Source organism: Urocitellus parryii, chromosome 5 (genome assembly GCF_045843805.1).
Source record: "Urocitellus parryii isolate mUroPar1 chromosome 5, mUroPar1.hap1, whole genome shotgun sequence".
In the NCBI taxonomy this organism is placed as follows: Eukaryota; Metazoa; Chordata; class Mammalia; order Rodentia; family Sciuridae; genus Urocitellus; species Urocitellus parryii.
The window spans coordinates 16,619,874-16,634,932 of NC_135535.1; the positions used below are offsets into that span (position 1 = coordinate 16,619,874).

General features: G+C 35.0%; 1 protein-coding gene across 2 annotated transcripts in view; it reads right to left on the minus strand.

Annotated features, from left to right (window-relative positions):
• The window catches only part of Washc4 (WASH complex subunit 4), a 59,122-nt gene that overhangs the window by 30,391 nt on the left and 13,672 nt on the right, over positions 1-15,059 (minus strand). For both annotated transcript variants that reach the window (XM_077799151.1, XM_077799150.1), the window contains exons 9-15: positions 14,792-14,895; positions 13,781-13,901; positions 12,283-12,406; positions 12,056-12,183; positions 10,336-10,496; positions 4,493-4,619; positions 260-385 (exon numbers count right to left, since the gene is read on the minus strand). In XM_077799151.1, coding sequence (XP_077655277.1) covers positions 260-385; positions 4,493-4,619; positions 10,336-10,496; positions 12,056-12,183; positions 12,283-12,406; positions 13,781-13,901; positions 14,792-14,895 — 891 coding nt within the window. The remainder of the gene's footprint in view (positions 1-259; positions 386-4,492; positions 4,620-10,335; positions 10,497-12,055; positions 12,184-12,282; positions 12,407-13,780; positions 13,902-14,791; positions 14,896-15,059) is intronic.

Here is a 15,059-nt window from a genome sequence, read left to right on the forward strand (position 1 = left end):
AATGTAAGCATCCTGGGTATATTAAGGCGGACTACACTAAGTTATGAGGTTAACAGTACATAACTCCATCATAAGTCAAGAAGCATCTGTAATGAACATTTGCAACATTTAGAAATTTCGTTTGAGAGGCAAGTACACTTTTTCACAAGTTTTTGTTCTCATGTAAACAAAAAGTCAAATGTTACAAACAAGATCATTCTAATTTAAGGCTGGATCATTTGAGAAACATGATGGCAAGGTAACATAACCCAAGACCTACCTTCAGAAGTTCAACAAGCCTGCATAATGCCTTAACTGAGGTTTTGGTCATTGGCTTTTGCATGGACATGTAGAGATTCATCGTGGTTTTAATAATAGTACTAATACTATATGCATATAAGAAGCCCTGTGAAAGAAAATAAAACACTGAGTATAATCATAAGAAAAGCTTTCCTTTCTTCAAGACTTAATTCTCTATGTTAATAGTAGTTAGTCCCCAACTTGCCAATAATTAGTGTTTTCAAGTTCCTTTTAAAGCCAGTCTTAAAATTTTGAAATAATCTTGCTTTCAGGGACAATTTAAGCTTAAAGCAGCCCTTAAAGTTTAGACTACTACAAAAACCAGAAGATTAGTACCATTGAAATTATAGTATATAATCAGTTTTTAAATATTTCCATTTAAAAAAAAAACTTCAGAGAAATGGTTTGGATGTCAGGGAGGTTTCTACTCTTCCTCATCTTACCTGCCAAGGAAGAGAACAGACTCCTATCTGTTGCCACTTAGGGCAAGAACTGAGGACTCTAAAGAGCTAGGAATTAAAAAAGAAGAGAGCTGCTTTCTGACCAAAGCAGACACACAAGGAAATCTCTTAGTTCCAAGCCACTTCCACCTTTCCTTTTTTCCTAGACCAGTCCACACAGTCCATCTGATATCCTGTCTCTGCTAATCAGGCCTTTTCTCCTTTTAGCTCACTGAGAACAGATTGCCTCCTCCCCTTCAATCCATGAAGGAAGCACAGGTTTAAGAACATTTTTGACACTATTAAATGCAGGGAAAGAATAAATAAGAAAATAGGAAAAAGGGACGTTAACTCTCAATTTTTTTTTTCTTTGTACCAGAGATTGAGCCCAGGGCACTTAGTCTATAAGCCACATCCCCAGCCCTTTTTATTTTTTACTTTGAGACAGGGTCTCACTAAATTGCTGAGGCTGACCTTGAACTTGCAATCCTCCTGCCTCAGCCTCCCAAGTAGCTGGGATTATAGTATGCACTTCCACACCCAGCTCAAATATATTTTCCTTTAAACCCAAAAGAGACACACAGAAATGCAAAGATAATGATAGCAATTCTCTGGGCTTCTACAGGTCCCCAAAATATACATTTATATTTCAAAGATGAACCAACTATGTAATTGTGGATACAGGCAAGAAGGTGAGACAAGATCTAACCAGTGTTTGTCAACCTTTTTCTCCTGCCCCACCACACATGAGAAAGTTCTCTCACAGAAGTAACCATGGCTCTGCTAAAGGAATGATACTCAACACAGAGTAGAAGTGGGAGTTTCTCTGAACCACTACTCACCTGTGGTGAAGAGACATGCTTAAGTAAGAGAATGAGGAAATGAAAGAGAAAGAAAAGTAGCAGTAAGACCAAAGCATGGGACGTACTTCAAGAAGGAGCTGCAAGTCTTACCTTGTCAGCTACAGACCATCACATCAACCCTGCCCTAGTGCCATGCCAGAAAAAGTTACAAAACAGAAACAGAAGAATAGGGAAGTAGGTATCTACTCATCATTATCTTACCTGCTAGGGAAGAGACAGACTCCATTCTGCTGCCACACTATGGCAGGCAGAAAAAAGGATTCCTTTTTTTTTTTCCCCTCAATTGGGGGCTTGAAGTACAGAACACCTGGGCCCATTCCACCTGCTTCATCACTAATCTGTGAACTGGCTACACATGAAGGATGTACTTTAAAATCTAAATGGGGACAGGGGAGTCTGGGACCTCACTGTTAATGACAGAATGAATAATATGAACCACCTTTCCCATTGAGAACTAGAAAAGGTGAGCAAAACAGTTCTGAAATCTCTCGGAAGGAATGAAAGAGCTAGAAAAAAAGTAAGGCCAAGATCTAAGAGAAGACAGAAACCCAGAGAAGGGAGCCAGTATTTCGGGTTGCCTTCTCTTAGTATCTACCTTAGAGGATTCTGTTAAAGACAAAAGCCAAGTACATCTTTCAACAATGTCTCCAGGGAAGAGGATAAAAAACAGGAGTTCACAGCCCATCAAGGAGGGGAGAAAGTTCTGAGAAACCATGCAGGCTCTGTTTGGGGACCCTGAAAAGATGGATTACTTGCCCCCTCCCCCCAATTAAGGGTGAACTGGAACAAAACTAGCCATCAGAAGTTTGAAGTCCTTCAAATCATCTCAATCCATGACTGGATTGATATATCTAGGCTGCCAACTGTCCTGGACTGATTTTGGTAGACTGGGTTCCCAATCTATCCTAAACAGCAGACTAGATATAGAGAATAAGAATAGAAAAAGAAAAGAACAGAAACAGTACTGAGGCATGACTGAGAATTTCCCACAAATTCAAGAAACTACAAATTCCAAACAGCACGTACACAAACACTTAGGAGCATCACAGTAATACTGCCAAAATCCAAAACTTAAATCTTACAGGTAATTAAACAAAGATGTCTTAAAAAAAAAAAAGATTTAAAATCAGCAGCTAACTTTAACAAAAACAAAGCAAGCCAGAAAACAATGACATCTTTAAACCTAGATGAAAAAACCCAGCCAACCGAATCTAACACAGCAAAACTATTGAAACGAAGAAATAAGCAGACCCAAAACTATGCCAATTCATCAAAAAAATGCATATTAAATGAATTACTAGCAGGTATTCCACACAAGGATGAAAAGAAATAGAAAGTATAGGGCAGTGTGAATCTAGATGAACACTGACTATAAAAATAACAAAATATAAGCAAAAATAATGCTTATATTTAAAATATACAAAGAATCAAAGTTACCAATAACAACACAAAAGGTGAGAGGGAAATAAACAGAATTAAAGTGGTTTAAAACCATTACATTATCTGGAAAGTGGTAAAACTACTAAGTTATATGAGAGCTGAGTGAGAAAACAATGCATCTTTAAATCTCCAGAGTAATCTCAAAAAGAACAGTAAAATACAGAACAACAACCTATTAGAGAAATGAGAAATAAAATGATAAAAATAATCCACAAGGAAGGAAAAGGAATACAGAACAAAAGTAGACAAATAGAAAGCAACTAGTTAAGTGATAGTTTTAAAAAAATATACATCAAGGGCTGGGGCTGCAGCTCAGTGGTAGAGCACTTGCATGGCATGTGTAAAGCACTGGATTCAATCCTCAGCACCACATAAAAATAAATAAATAAAAATAAAGGTATTCTCTTCCATCTACAACTAAAAATATTTTTTAAAAATGCATATACATCAATAGTTACATACATTTAAAAAAAAAGTTCAATGAAAAACAAAGATTATCAGATTGGGGAAAAAATGTTACTTACAGGAGACACACATAGGGAGCCAAAAGGCTCTAAGTATAAATATCAAGAAAGATACCATGCAGATATTAACTAACAGAAAACTGGTACAGCTATGCTAATATCACACAAAAGAGACCTAAGACAAAAAGCATTACTAAAGATAAACAAGTATTTTTTTCAAGGGGCAGGGGTGCTAGGGATCTAACCCAGAGCCTCACTCATGCTAAGCACATGCCCTACCACTGAGCTACATCCCCAGCCCACAAACACACATTTCGTAATGATAAAAAGTCCAGTTCTACAAGATATAACAATTCTAAACTTAATACATAATCTACATAATCTCAAATCATATGAAACAAAAATTGACAGAACTACAAAACTAAATAGACAAATGCACAATAGTAGGAGATTCTGACCCAGCTCTCTCAATAACAAATAGAATACACAGAAACAATCATTTATAAAAGTAAGTCTCTTGTCATATACACAACACTGCAACTGACAAATGTAAATTTTACATTCTTTCCAAATACACATAAAATGTTTACGAATGCTGAGCCAAGGCTAGGACTTTATAAATTTCGAAACAAATAATTTGAATATTGCTTCAAATCAGTAATAAAAAGATAACTAAGAAATTAACTTGTAAATTAAGAAACATCATTTAAAAACCCACAGATTTAAGTCACAATTAAAATTTTAAAATATTTTAAACTGATAATGAAAATACAACATTAAAATTTATGAGATGCAATTTTAAAAAGTCATGCTTTAAAGGGAACGCAGAGCTTTGGGTTAGGAAATCCAAATTAATAAGGCACATTTATCCAAAAATAACCAAAAGAATTTTTAACACAAAAACATACCCTTATCCTTTCCCAGTATTTTCTAATTGTAACTTCTATAAATTAAATTAACAAAGAAATTACCCCAAAAAATATTCCAAAAAAGAAGACGTAACTACCTGTATAAAAATATTACATCTATTGGTGAGGTCTTCGGCAAATTTATCCATTCTCTGCTCTTTAGATAAAATAGATTCCATTTTCATCATCCATGAGCTCACAAAGACGTAGTAAGACTGTACATCTCTAACAAAGGAAAATATTAGGGTTACTAAGCACAGGAAAGAAATTGAGTTTGATTTTTATCATGTTGGTCGGAATAAAATTTTTCCTTACAGCAGCCATTCAAAAGACAGATATCATAGATATAATTTACTTACTCAACAAATATTTCCTGAGTGCCTATACAGGTGAGGCATTCTATATAGTACTGAGAACAAAACAGATGCAAATCCCTTCCTCTGTGAAGCTTATATTCTAGAGTTACATAATCAAGAAATCAATTACTAAAATCTCAAAATAACTCAGAGATGTTAGAGAATACATCCTGTGAGAAAAAAATAAAGCAGAGAAAGGGGCAGGGCCTGGATCAGGGGTACAATTTTAAATAGAGTGATCAAAGTAGGCTAATTAAGTAGGTGACTTCATGCCAAGATTGAAAAAAATGAATGAGTAATCAAGGCAAAATATATAAGAACAGAATTTAAGGAAGTAATAAGCGTAAATGTCCTAAGACATTTGGAAATGTGTCTGGCATGTTTAGTTAATAACAAAAATTTAGTCAGTATGACTAGAGCAGACTAAGCAGGAATGAGAGCAGAAAAGGAGAACAGAGAAGTACAAGGGTGGGGCTCAAGATGTGGGGAAGAGACTGGAAGTCCTTATGGAAAGAACGGACTTCAACTGAGTGACATGGGAAGCCATTAGAAGATCTGATCAGAGTGACTTGATCTAACTTTATGATGATCAGTATCACTTTTCTGACAAACTATAGAGGGGACAATGGTTTTCTTAGGAAAAGCACCAAGCAAGCTACTGTAATAATGCAAGATAAAGAGAATGACAGCTTGAACCAGAAAGAACAATGGAAGTTGCCAGAATCTCAATTGAAAAGATCACAGCTATTGAATGCTGTCTGCCAACCACTTTTTTAAGCACTTTACAAAAATTTGCTCATTCAGTCTTCACATTGGCCTTATGAGGTAGATGCTAGATTTCCACCTTACAGAAGAGGAAACTATCACACAGAAGTAATGTGCCAAGATCATACAACTAGTAAGCTTCCACACTAATATTCAAGCCCAAATCCAGGAAGCTGTCCCATCCTGAAAACAAATAATAAGGATAATTCTACTATTCAAAATGATTACAAACAAATCACTCTGCCAATATGTCTAAGACAATCTCATTCAGATGGGAAATTTTAACTCCTACAAGTTATTTAAATTTTCCTCTCTAAAAAAAATATGTGCAAAAAATTAATAATTCCTTTTTATGTGATCCAACAATACTAATTCTTTTTCTTAAACCCTTCTTCAGATAGCATAAAGAAATATCTGACTATTGCCAGTCAGAATCACTAACGGAGAGCTCTTTGGGGCAAGAGACTAAAGATACTCACTTGACTAAGGGTAGAATCCCACAGTGAGGTTGGTGGGTAGCCACATTGCCAGGCAAACTGTCAATCTCAAAAACTAAGTCTGAAAAGGGATTACATCAAAATCTGTAATGTGTTTAGGGGTATAAAGCAACCCCTAGCATAAAACTCTGAGAAAAACAATTTCTGCGGAGCCATGATTCCATCAAACAAAAGATCAATAGTTACATTTTTGGCTTTGCTTCCAAAGGTGTTGAAATATATTATTAAACGTCTATTTAAAAGTATGGAACAGTGAAAAAACAAGGTCTTAGAGCAGCACTTTCAGTTTCCAGGAGGCACCTAGATGGGTCATGAGCAACAACTCAGGGGGATCTTGAAGGAAGTGATGAAAGAACTCCCAGTGGGAAGAGCTATGGGGATGATGCATTTGATGGTCCAGGGAGTGTGATAAATGAAGTGTCCCAGGTGAGAATAAATGTGGACTTGTAGGCTGGGTAAATGCTTTGTCTGGTAGTGCAAGGATCAGAAGGAGATGCATTGGAATACTATGAACAGGAGTTCTAGAAAAGAGTCATGTTTAGAAAAGACAAATGTTTAGGGTGAATATAAAGTGTAAGATAATTCCAGTGAAATTCATAAGAGCTGTGCGTTGAAAGTGAGTGAGGAATATAAGGAGTTTTATTACATTATGTTGAGTATGTGAAAAACTACTAATTTTGCTGGTCAAAAATGGCAGGATATTGGCAATTTCATATGGAAAAAAAAGTCATAAGCAAGGATCAGAAAAAGAGACTAGACTATGTAGCATTCCCTGATAGCAAGTAGATCAATTATGCATAAGGCATTACAAAAGCAAAAAGCATTCTCAGCCTCAGATCAGACTGTCAACAAATAAGAGGTTTACATCAGTTTTGCCCATCACTCTCACATTCAGAGCCAGATCTTGAAACTGCTTCAAGTTAACAAAAAGTATAAAAATGCCCCAGAGTCTCATCAGATTATCAGCTTCCTTTCAAAGTACAAACAGGAAAAACACTAACAACAACAACAACAAAAAATTTCCTGTCCCAATAAAAAGCACTAAGCAATGTCAACAACAGTATGTCAACCTGAGAGTGACACAAGGGTTTAGACCTCTATCCCCTAAAGGCAGTTATTTTTTGAGGGTCAAAATGGTTGTGAATGAAAAGCAAAATGTAGCAACCACAGACTTTGAATCCCAGTGAAGGCAGTGGCTGAGACACTGATGACTTCAAATCTAACATTTAGTGTAGGGGCAGGGAAACTCCTGCAGTCCTCCCTCTTCACTTACATAAACACTGCAGCCCACCCTTCAGACAGCTCTATCACCCCCCAACTTGCTTTAAAATGTCAGGACAAAGCTCACACTGACTGCATTTCCCTTCTCCAGAGTTTCACTTTAGCAAGGTGAATTTTAGGTTTCTGGCATAACTGCAAAAAGAATAAAAAACATAACCACCACCTTCAGCTCTCTGAAACTCCAAAATTTTATTTATACACATATACATACATACATACACACACACACACACACACACACACACACACACACATATATATCATGTACACTGTCTCATGTAAACTCTGTAATAATCTTAGGTGAGAAATAATAAAGATATCTCTCTCTCTCTCTCTCTCTCTCTATATATATATATATGTATATATATAGACAGAGAGAGAGAGAGATCGATTCAAATGAATTTAGAAACAAATTTGTATGTGAACTTCTATCTCTACCTACTAAGACTCACTTCCTACTATCTGGTGGGCTGATGTTCATCTACACTGCACACAGCTCCAGTGAAGCACAGTATATCATCTCAGAGCAACTTGCACAACTCTACCCACTGGAGATGCCCTACAACAGGACTGATACCAGTTTGAATTCCTTTTCTAATGTGTACTGAAGTGTGTGGCCTGGCAAACTTCATTTCTCTAAACCGAATTTTCCTCCTAAAAATAGGATTAAAATAGGATTAAAAAGTTTAGAGTAGCAGTTAATAGTTTGGGCTCCAACAGCTGAACTTCCTGGTTCTGCCACCTAATAGTTATTTAAACTTGGGAAAATTTAATCTCTCTCTACTTAACTTTTCTAATCTATATAATGGCAATAACATGAGTTATCTATTTACTTCATGGGCTTTTCTGGTAAATAGAGGAAATAATACGTGAGAAGTTCCTGAAATTATACACACACACACACACACACATACATACATACACACTCCATACAGTGAGCACTCCATAGTCTCCAGCTGTTACTTTTATTATTTCTCACCTAAGATTATTACAGAATTTACGTGAGACAATGTGCATAACCCTTCAGCACAATGTCTGCTACATAGTGAATTGCTCTAAAATGTTATCATTACTATCTGTTATCTCCACCTTCCATTTTCAATTTAATCTTCTGGAGCCACAGAGATCAAATCTGCTCTCTCTTCACTCTGAATGACCCTCAGAAAGAAACTCACCACATCATTCTTCAGATTTCTCTTTTAAAGGACAAACTACAGAAAGACTCTCCATGGCCTTTAAAAAGAGAAGGCATGGTTCCCAGATCCTCTGCCATCCTGATCAGCTTTACTTAGCTGGAGTTCTGGCCCTTGTAAAAAGCAGTACTTCCAAACACTAACTATGATCTAACCAATAAGAATTTAATGAAATTAACAATTCCCTTGGCCCAGATAGGTCCATGACCTGGGTACTATGTTTATTCATGTAATCCGAGGATACGCTGGCATTTTAACAACTGCATCTCACCACAAAAGAATACTGAGCTTCTAAGAACTTAATTACCCACATTTTTTTAACTTACTGATAATGCAACTATTTTTAACCTAATTCCTGTTAACCTAACTCTCCATCTGATATTAAATTCACCTCTTTATACCCAAACCTTTGTCCCTCTTCCACTGTTTTAGGATGTACAATAGAGCTCTGGTATCTCTGCTGTGAGCAGACCTACCTTAAGTGTTATCATTTTCCACTGACTAATCACAATATATGCGGCTCCTAAAAGACACTTTAAGGATTTCCTGTATTTCAGTAATGTTTCTCCTTCCCTCGTTGTAAAGCAGAGACCCAATTTCACCTTGATCATCAGGATCAACGGAAAGTAGTTAAGAATTCCTGTTATATTTTTCATCATAACACAGACAATATATGTATACAGAACAAAGTCAATGGTATAGTTTCATGCCATTTCACTTAAAATCTTCATCCAATTTAACAAGTGTTAGCAGTATACTCATGTAACAATGTGCTATACGTTGATTTCTGAAGCTGGGTGATGAAAACATGTTTCTTTACATTATTTTTATTATATGCATGCTTGAAAATTAACCCAATAAGAGATAAACAAAACATAAAGATGTAAATGTCTGAAGAAACAAAGAGTTAAGTGTTCTTTTAGGAAGTAGGACTGAGGTACAGGGAAGAACAGGACAATTGGGCTCAGGACAATTCTTTTTCTCTTTAAGCTTTATCACTTTTTGACTTTTTAAATATATGCATATATTACTTTCATAAAAATAAAAATAAGATGGGCATAGTGGCGCATGTCTACAATCTCTGCAACTAATAGAGATGAGGCAGAAGGATCCAAAGTTCCAAAGTTCAAAGCCAACCTCAGCAATTTACTGAGATCCAGTCTCAAAACAAAACATGTTGGGGATATAGTTGAGTAGTAGAACACTTGTCTAGCTTGTGCAAAGCCCTGGGCTTAATCCCTAGTACTGCAAAATAAAGAAACAGAAATTCAGATGAGTAAGTAAAAAGGGGAATAAAAAGAAGAGCAGCAAGTTAAAGTCAATTCCTCCAAATATCATGAACACCCAAGGTTCCTGATTTCATCAAAAGACATACATTGTTGGGTGAGGTAGCACATGCTTAGAATCACAGTTACTCAGGAGGCTGAGGCAGGAGGGTTACAAGTTTGAGGCTGGCCTCAGCAACTTAGCAAGACCCTAAGCAACTTAGACCCCATTTCAAAATAAAAAATAAAAATGACTGTGGATGTGGCTCAGTGTTAAGCACCTCTGGGTTTGATGCCTGGTACAAAAAAAAAAAAAAAAAAAAGACATACTGCAAATAAATCAGACTTCACTTTAGGAAAAAAAAATATGGCTAATAAAAAGTGTATCTATAAACAATAAGCCTACACTTTAAACTGACTTTAAGCCTACACAATTTTTTTTAAAAAGTTTCTAGAAAATAAATCTGGAAATTGCCCAAATTTCTCTGGTAATGAAAAAGTACCCTTGATCTTATAATTCAAATGCTTTCAGTATAAAACATTATAAAACATATATTTTCACTAGAATTGCTTATGAAACCTACTTGGTAAGTGATTGAGCTTTCTGCTGTAAGAAAGTATCCCTGTGTATTTTAATGGCTTGAAGACTTTTTCTGTCTAGAAGTTTGGCAGCTGCTGGTATTTTCTGGATCAGAAAATTATCAGGAAACCAAATAATATTAGCAGTTAATGTGATGGCTGGTACCTGAAACAATGAAGACAAGGGAGAAAAAAATATTAAATGCAAGCTTAACAACACACTGTTTAGTAGTTCTACAATGTACATGGAAAATAATTCATGAAAAAGTAACCACACAAAAAAATTCATTAATAGAGCCAGGTGCTAAGGCGCATGCCTGCAATTCCAGTGACTTGGGAAGATGAGGAAGTAGGATCTCATGTTTGAGAACAGCTTTCACAATTTAGAGAGGCCCCCTGCAATTTAGTGAGACCCTGTCTCAAAAATTAAAATAAAAAGGAGCGTAGTGGAGCACGCCTGTAATACCAGCAGCTCGAGAGGCTGAGACAGGAGGATCAAAAGTTCAAAGCCAGCTTCAGCAATTAACAAGGCCCTGAGTAACTCAGAAAGACCCTATCTCTAAATAAATTTTTTAAAAAATAAAAAGGCTGGGGCTGGGGTTGTGGCTCAGTAGTAGAGCACATCCCTTGCATGTGTGAGGCCCTGGGTTTGATCCTCAGCACCACATAAAAATAAATACATATATACATACATACATACATAAAAGTATTTAAAAAAAAGGCTGGGGATGTGGCTCAGTGGTTAAGTGCTTAGGGGTACAAAAACATAAATCCCCAGTACACAAAAATAAATAAATAAAATTTAAAAATAAAAAGGCATGGAGATACAACTCAGTGGTAAACATTCCTGGGTTCAATCCCCAGTACCAAAAATCAAAACAGAACCAAAAAAACTCATTAATATATTATAAAACAAATATTTTACTATGGCATAAAGTGAAAGCATTTCTATTTCTGGTGCTGAACACATCAATTTTATTCTTCCTAAATATTAACACATACACAGGCACATACACACACCCAATTCCCCACTCTTTTACAGATTTTACAATGAAAGTACAAATAAAAACTTGAATCCTCATGTCCTTACTTTCACTCTATTATTAGTGAAAAGAAATTTTTTTTCAAATGAGAGGGGGGAAAAAAAAAACTGATGGCTGGTTCTCATGTGGTCCTGTATAATTTGATGACATTACAAACAAACTAAATTTTCAATTCAGAAATCCCAGGGAAATATCAAAGAAGCAGAAAAAAATTAATTTTTTATACATTAGCAGAAAAAATACTTTAAATTTTTTCTACATTAACAGTAAGACTGAGTGACAAAAAGAAGAGGAAAAAACAGAAGAAAAATGCAGTATTAGCAGTAAAATATATAAGGAAAAAAAATCTAAACATCCACCTATCTATATATAGTCTTATGAAGTGGAATTACAGAATATTTTCATTTACTATGTTACTTATTTCTGGAACGCTTGGATTTTAAAACTGAATACTATCAAGATACTGGCCAAATTTTATTGTTACACTGTGTGCACGTACAAATATGTAACAACATATCCCATAATTACATACATCTATAATGCACCAATAAGAAAATGTGGAAGAAAAAAACTCTGAATACTATCTAATTATTTTTGTAAATAAGAATAAAATGTATTTTAAATATCTAGTTATATCCAAAATCTTTTAAATCTACTCAAAAAATAAGTTCCAAATTCATACCTTCTTACAAATATCCAACAAAGACTTATAAAACTTTTTATCAACAGTTCGAAAAATTTGAAAGTGCAGTACAAAGAGTCCACAAATTCCAACATACTTGTCTCTCTGGTCAATTTCAGAAGGTTCTCCTTATAAAATAATAACACAAGAGAAAAATACACTTAAATTATGCTTTTAAGGCAATGCAAACTTTGCAAACAAAAACCCCAAAATGTGATCTATATTACCAAGTTTGGCTTCTACATTTGCAAAAATTGAACGAATACTATGTGCAAATTCTTCAGCAAAAGTGCTATTCTTTGACACAGATACTCCACCGTTGAGAGAATCAAACTGTTGTTCTATACAGGCCTATACAGGAGATATTTAAAGAGAAATTGAGACTCTTAATCATAAAGAATCAAACATTTAAAATATATGGTAAACACCTATAGTTATCATTTTAATATTATTAAAACTGAAACACAGATTCTTACTTTAGTACCTAAGTCCTCTTGACTGAAAAATGTGTATATACTTATACATCTGACTACAATTATGCGAAAGTAATAAAACTAAACCCCAAATATCTAATTCTGGATAAACAGATATCCAAAATGATGCTTAAGAGGTGTACAGAAGATATTTCTGATGACACGCTGGGAAGCATGTTTTTATTTTACTTTGCACTCTCAAGGGCAGAACCTGTATTTTTTTTTCTGTTTACATTTGCTTTCCTAGCCCTTTATTATAGTATGTGTGGAAATATCCCCTGGCAAAAGAATAAATATCAAAAATAGTTACCTTCTGAATCTAATGAACAGTTAAATTATAAAAACAAAAGCTCGGATTACTCTATTTAAATTGTGATCATGAGCAATATAAATTAAAAGTTACCCTGAAGCACATGTAAAACAGAGTACAATCCAATCTCTTGGGGACACTACCTAAGTCAGACCTCTCCAATAGAACTTCCTGTGATGATGGAAACGTTCTGATTATGTGCTATCTGATTAACAGTTTGCCATGAATTACATGTGACTATTAGGTAATAGTAATACCTAAATGTAGCTATTATGACTAAGAAAGTGATTTTTAGGGCTAATGATATAGCTCATAGCAGACCTTGGTTTGATCCCCAGCACCAGAAAAAAAATAGGAAGTAATTAATGTATGCAGAATTTAAACATCCGTAGAAGGTACTAAATGAACTGTGCAGACTCAACATTATATTCCTTGAGCCTAGGATGAATTCATCAGACTTTTTTTTTTAATGGTTTTTTAGTTATACATGGACACAATATCTTTATTTTGTTTATTTATTTTTATGTGGTGCTGAGGATCGAACCCAGGGTCTCTCATGTGCGAGCAAACACTCTACCACTGAGCCACAATCCCAAGCCCTCATCAGACTTTTTTAAGGTAGTTTTACAAACCTAAATCTAGAGGTATTTAACAACAAACAATATGTACTTAACAATAAAAAATATTTAACACAAACACTTAAATCTTAGTCCTTAATTTTCTCCTTTTACATAATCTAAAAAAAAACCCTCACCCCTAGTACAATCAATACACTTTTTTGTTTACTACTAAATACCAAAATAGTTATCAATTAATACACTAACAATGATTTTAAGTCAAAGCACTTTTTAAAGAAAAACAAACTCAACAGTATTCAAAAAATTCTTAGCTGGGTTAACTAATACAAGCTCATTGGTTATAGCCTGATACAGCTCTACTCACCTGAAATATCAGGCCATCAAGTAACTGCCCTTCTAGTTTTAACAAGAACTTTTCAAATGGCTTTAGTTTTTCTTCCTGAATTCCAAATTTGGAAGGGTTGTGATGTACAGACTTCAGTAACCTTGTAGAAAAGCAGGAAAAAGATCTTAAATCTACTTAATAAATTATTAAAAACTCAAACTTTTTCCTCATTCTTATTTGGCGCTATACATTTGAAAATTTGAGAATAATCCTCATACATGAAATTTTCTTTTGCTTCTTTATATCATCTTAAATTCAGATGCCTGGAGCTCTGTATATACCAGATATTTTGTGAATATTTATACATTGAATAAAACATAAAATAAAGTTTTAGAGCATGTAATAAAATGAAGTCAATTCAGAGAAAAAAAAATCACTTGAATAGAGTCCAAAGAAAAAAATAAATCAGAGTCTTAAGGCAGGTAAATTAACATTTGACTCTTCTTAAGAATGAGGATGCGGGGCTGGGGATGTGGCTCAAGTGGTAACGCGCTTGCCTGGCATGCGTGCGGCCCGGGTTCGATCCTCAGCACCACATACCAACAAAGATGTTGTGTCTGCCGAGAACTAAAAAATAAATATTAAAAAAAAACTCTCTCTCTCTCTCTCTCTCTCTCTCTCTCTCTCCCCCCCCCCACTCTCTCTTTAAAAAAAAAAAAAAAAAAAAGAATGAGGATGCTTGCTAGGCACACTTAAATCCCACTGGCTCAGGAGGCTAAAGCAGGAGAATTGCAAGTTCGAAGCCAGCCTCAGCAACTTAGTGAGAACTTGAGCAACTGAGAAGACCCCGCCTCAAAATAAAAAATTTTAAAAAGGGCTGGGGATGTGACTCAGTGCTAAGTGCCCCTGGATTCAATCCCTGATACAAAAACAAAATGAATGAATATGCTTTATATAGGTTTATCATGCCCTCAGACAAATCCATCTGAAATTAAGCAACAGTACTATCTTCATAAATGTAAGAGAATAAAGTTATTTTAATTGATGTACCTTTTGTACATAGTCCAGTGGTCTTTCAGTGTGATATGATTATCAATAATTTCATCCAGAGTGAGCAAAACTGTCAGCAGTTCTCCCAAGTGCTCATACATAGTCTGTCAAAAAACCTTTAATGATTATCATTTAGTCACTAGTTAGAAATTAAGCCTCATATAGATTTTTAAAGTAAAATATTTGGGCTAATTACTGAATTAGTTAAAGCAGGGGGGTAACATCAGTTTATTAAACTACAGGTTTGATCCTCAAATGAGACTATCAG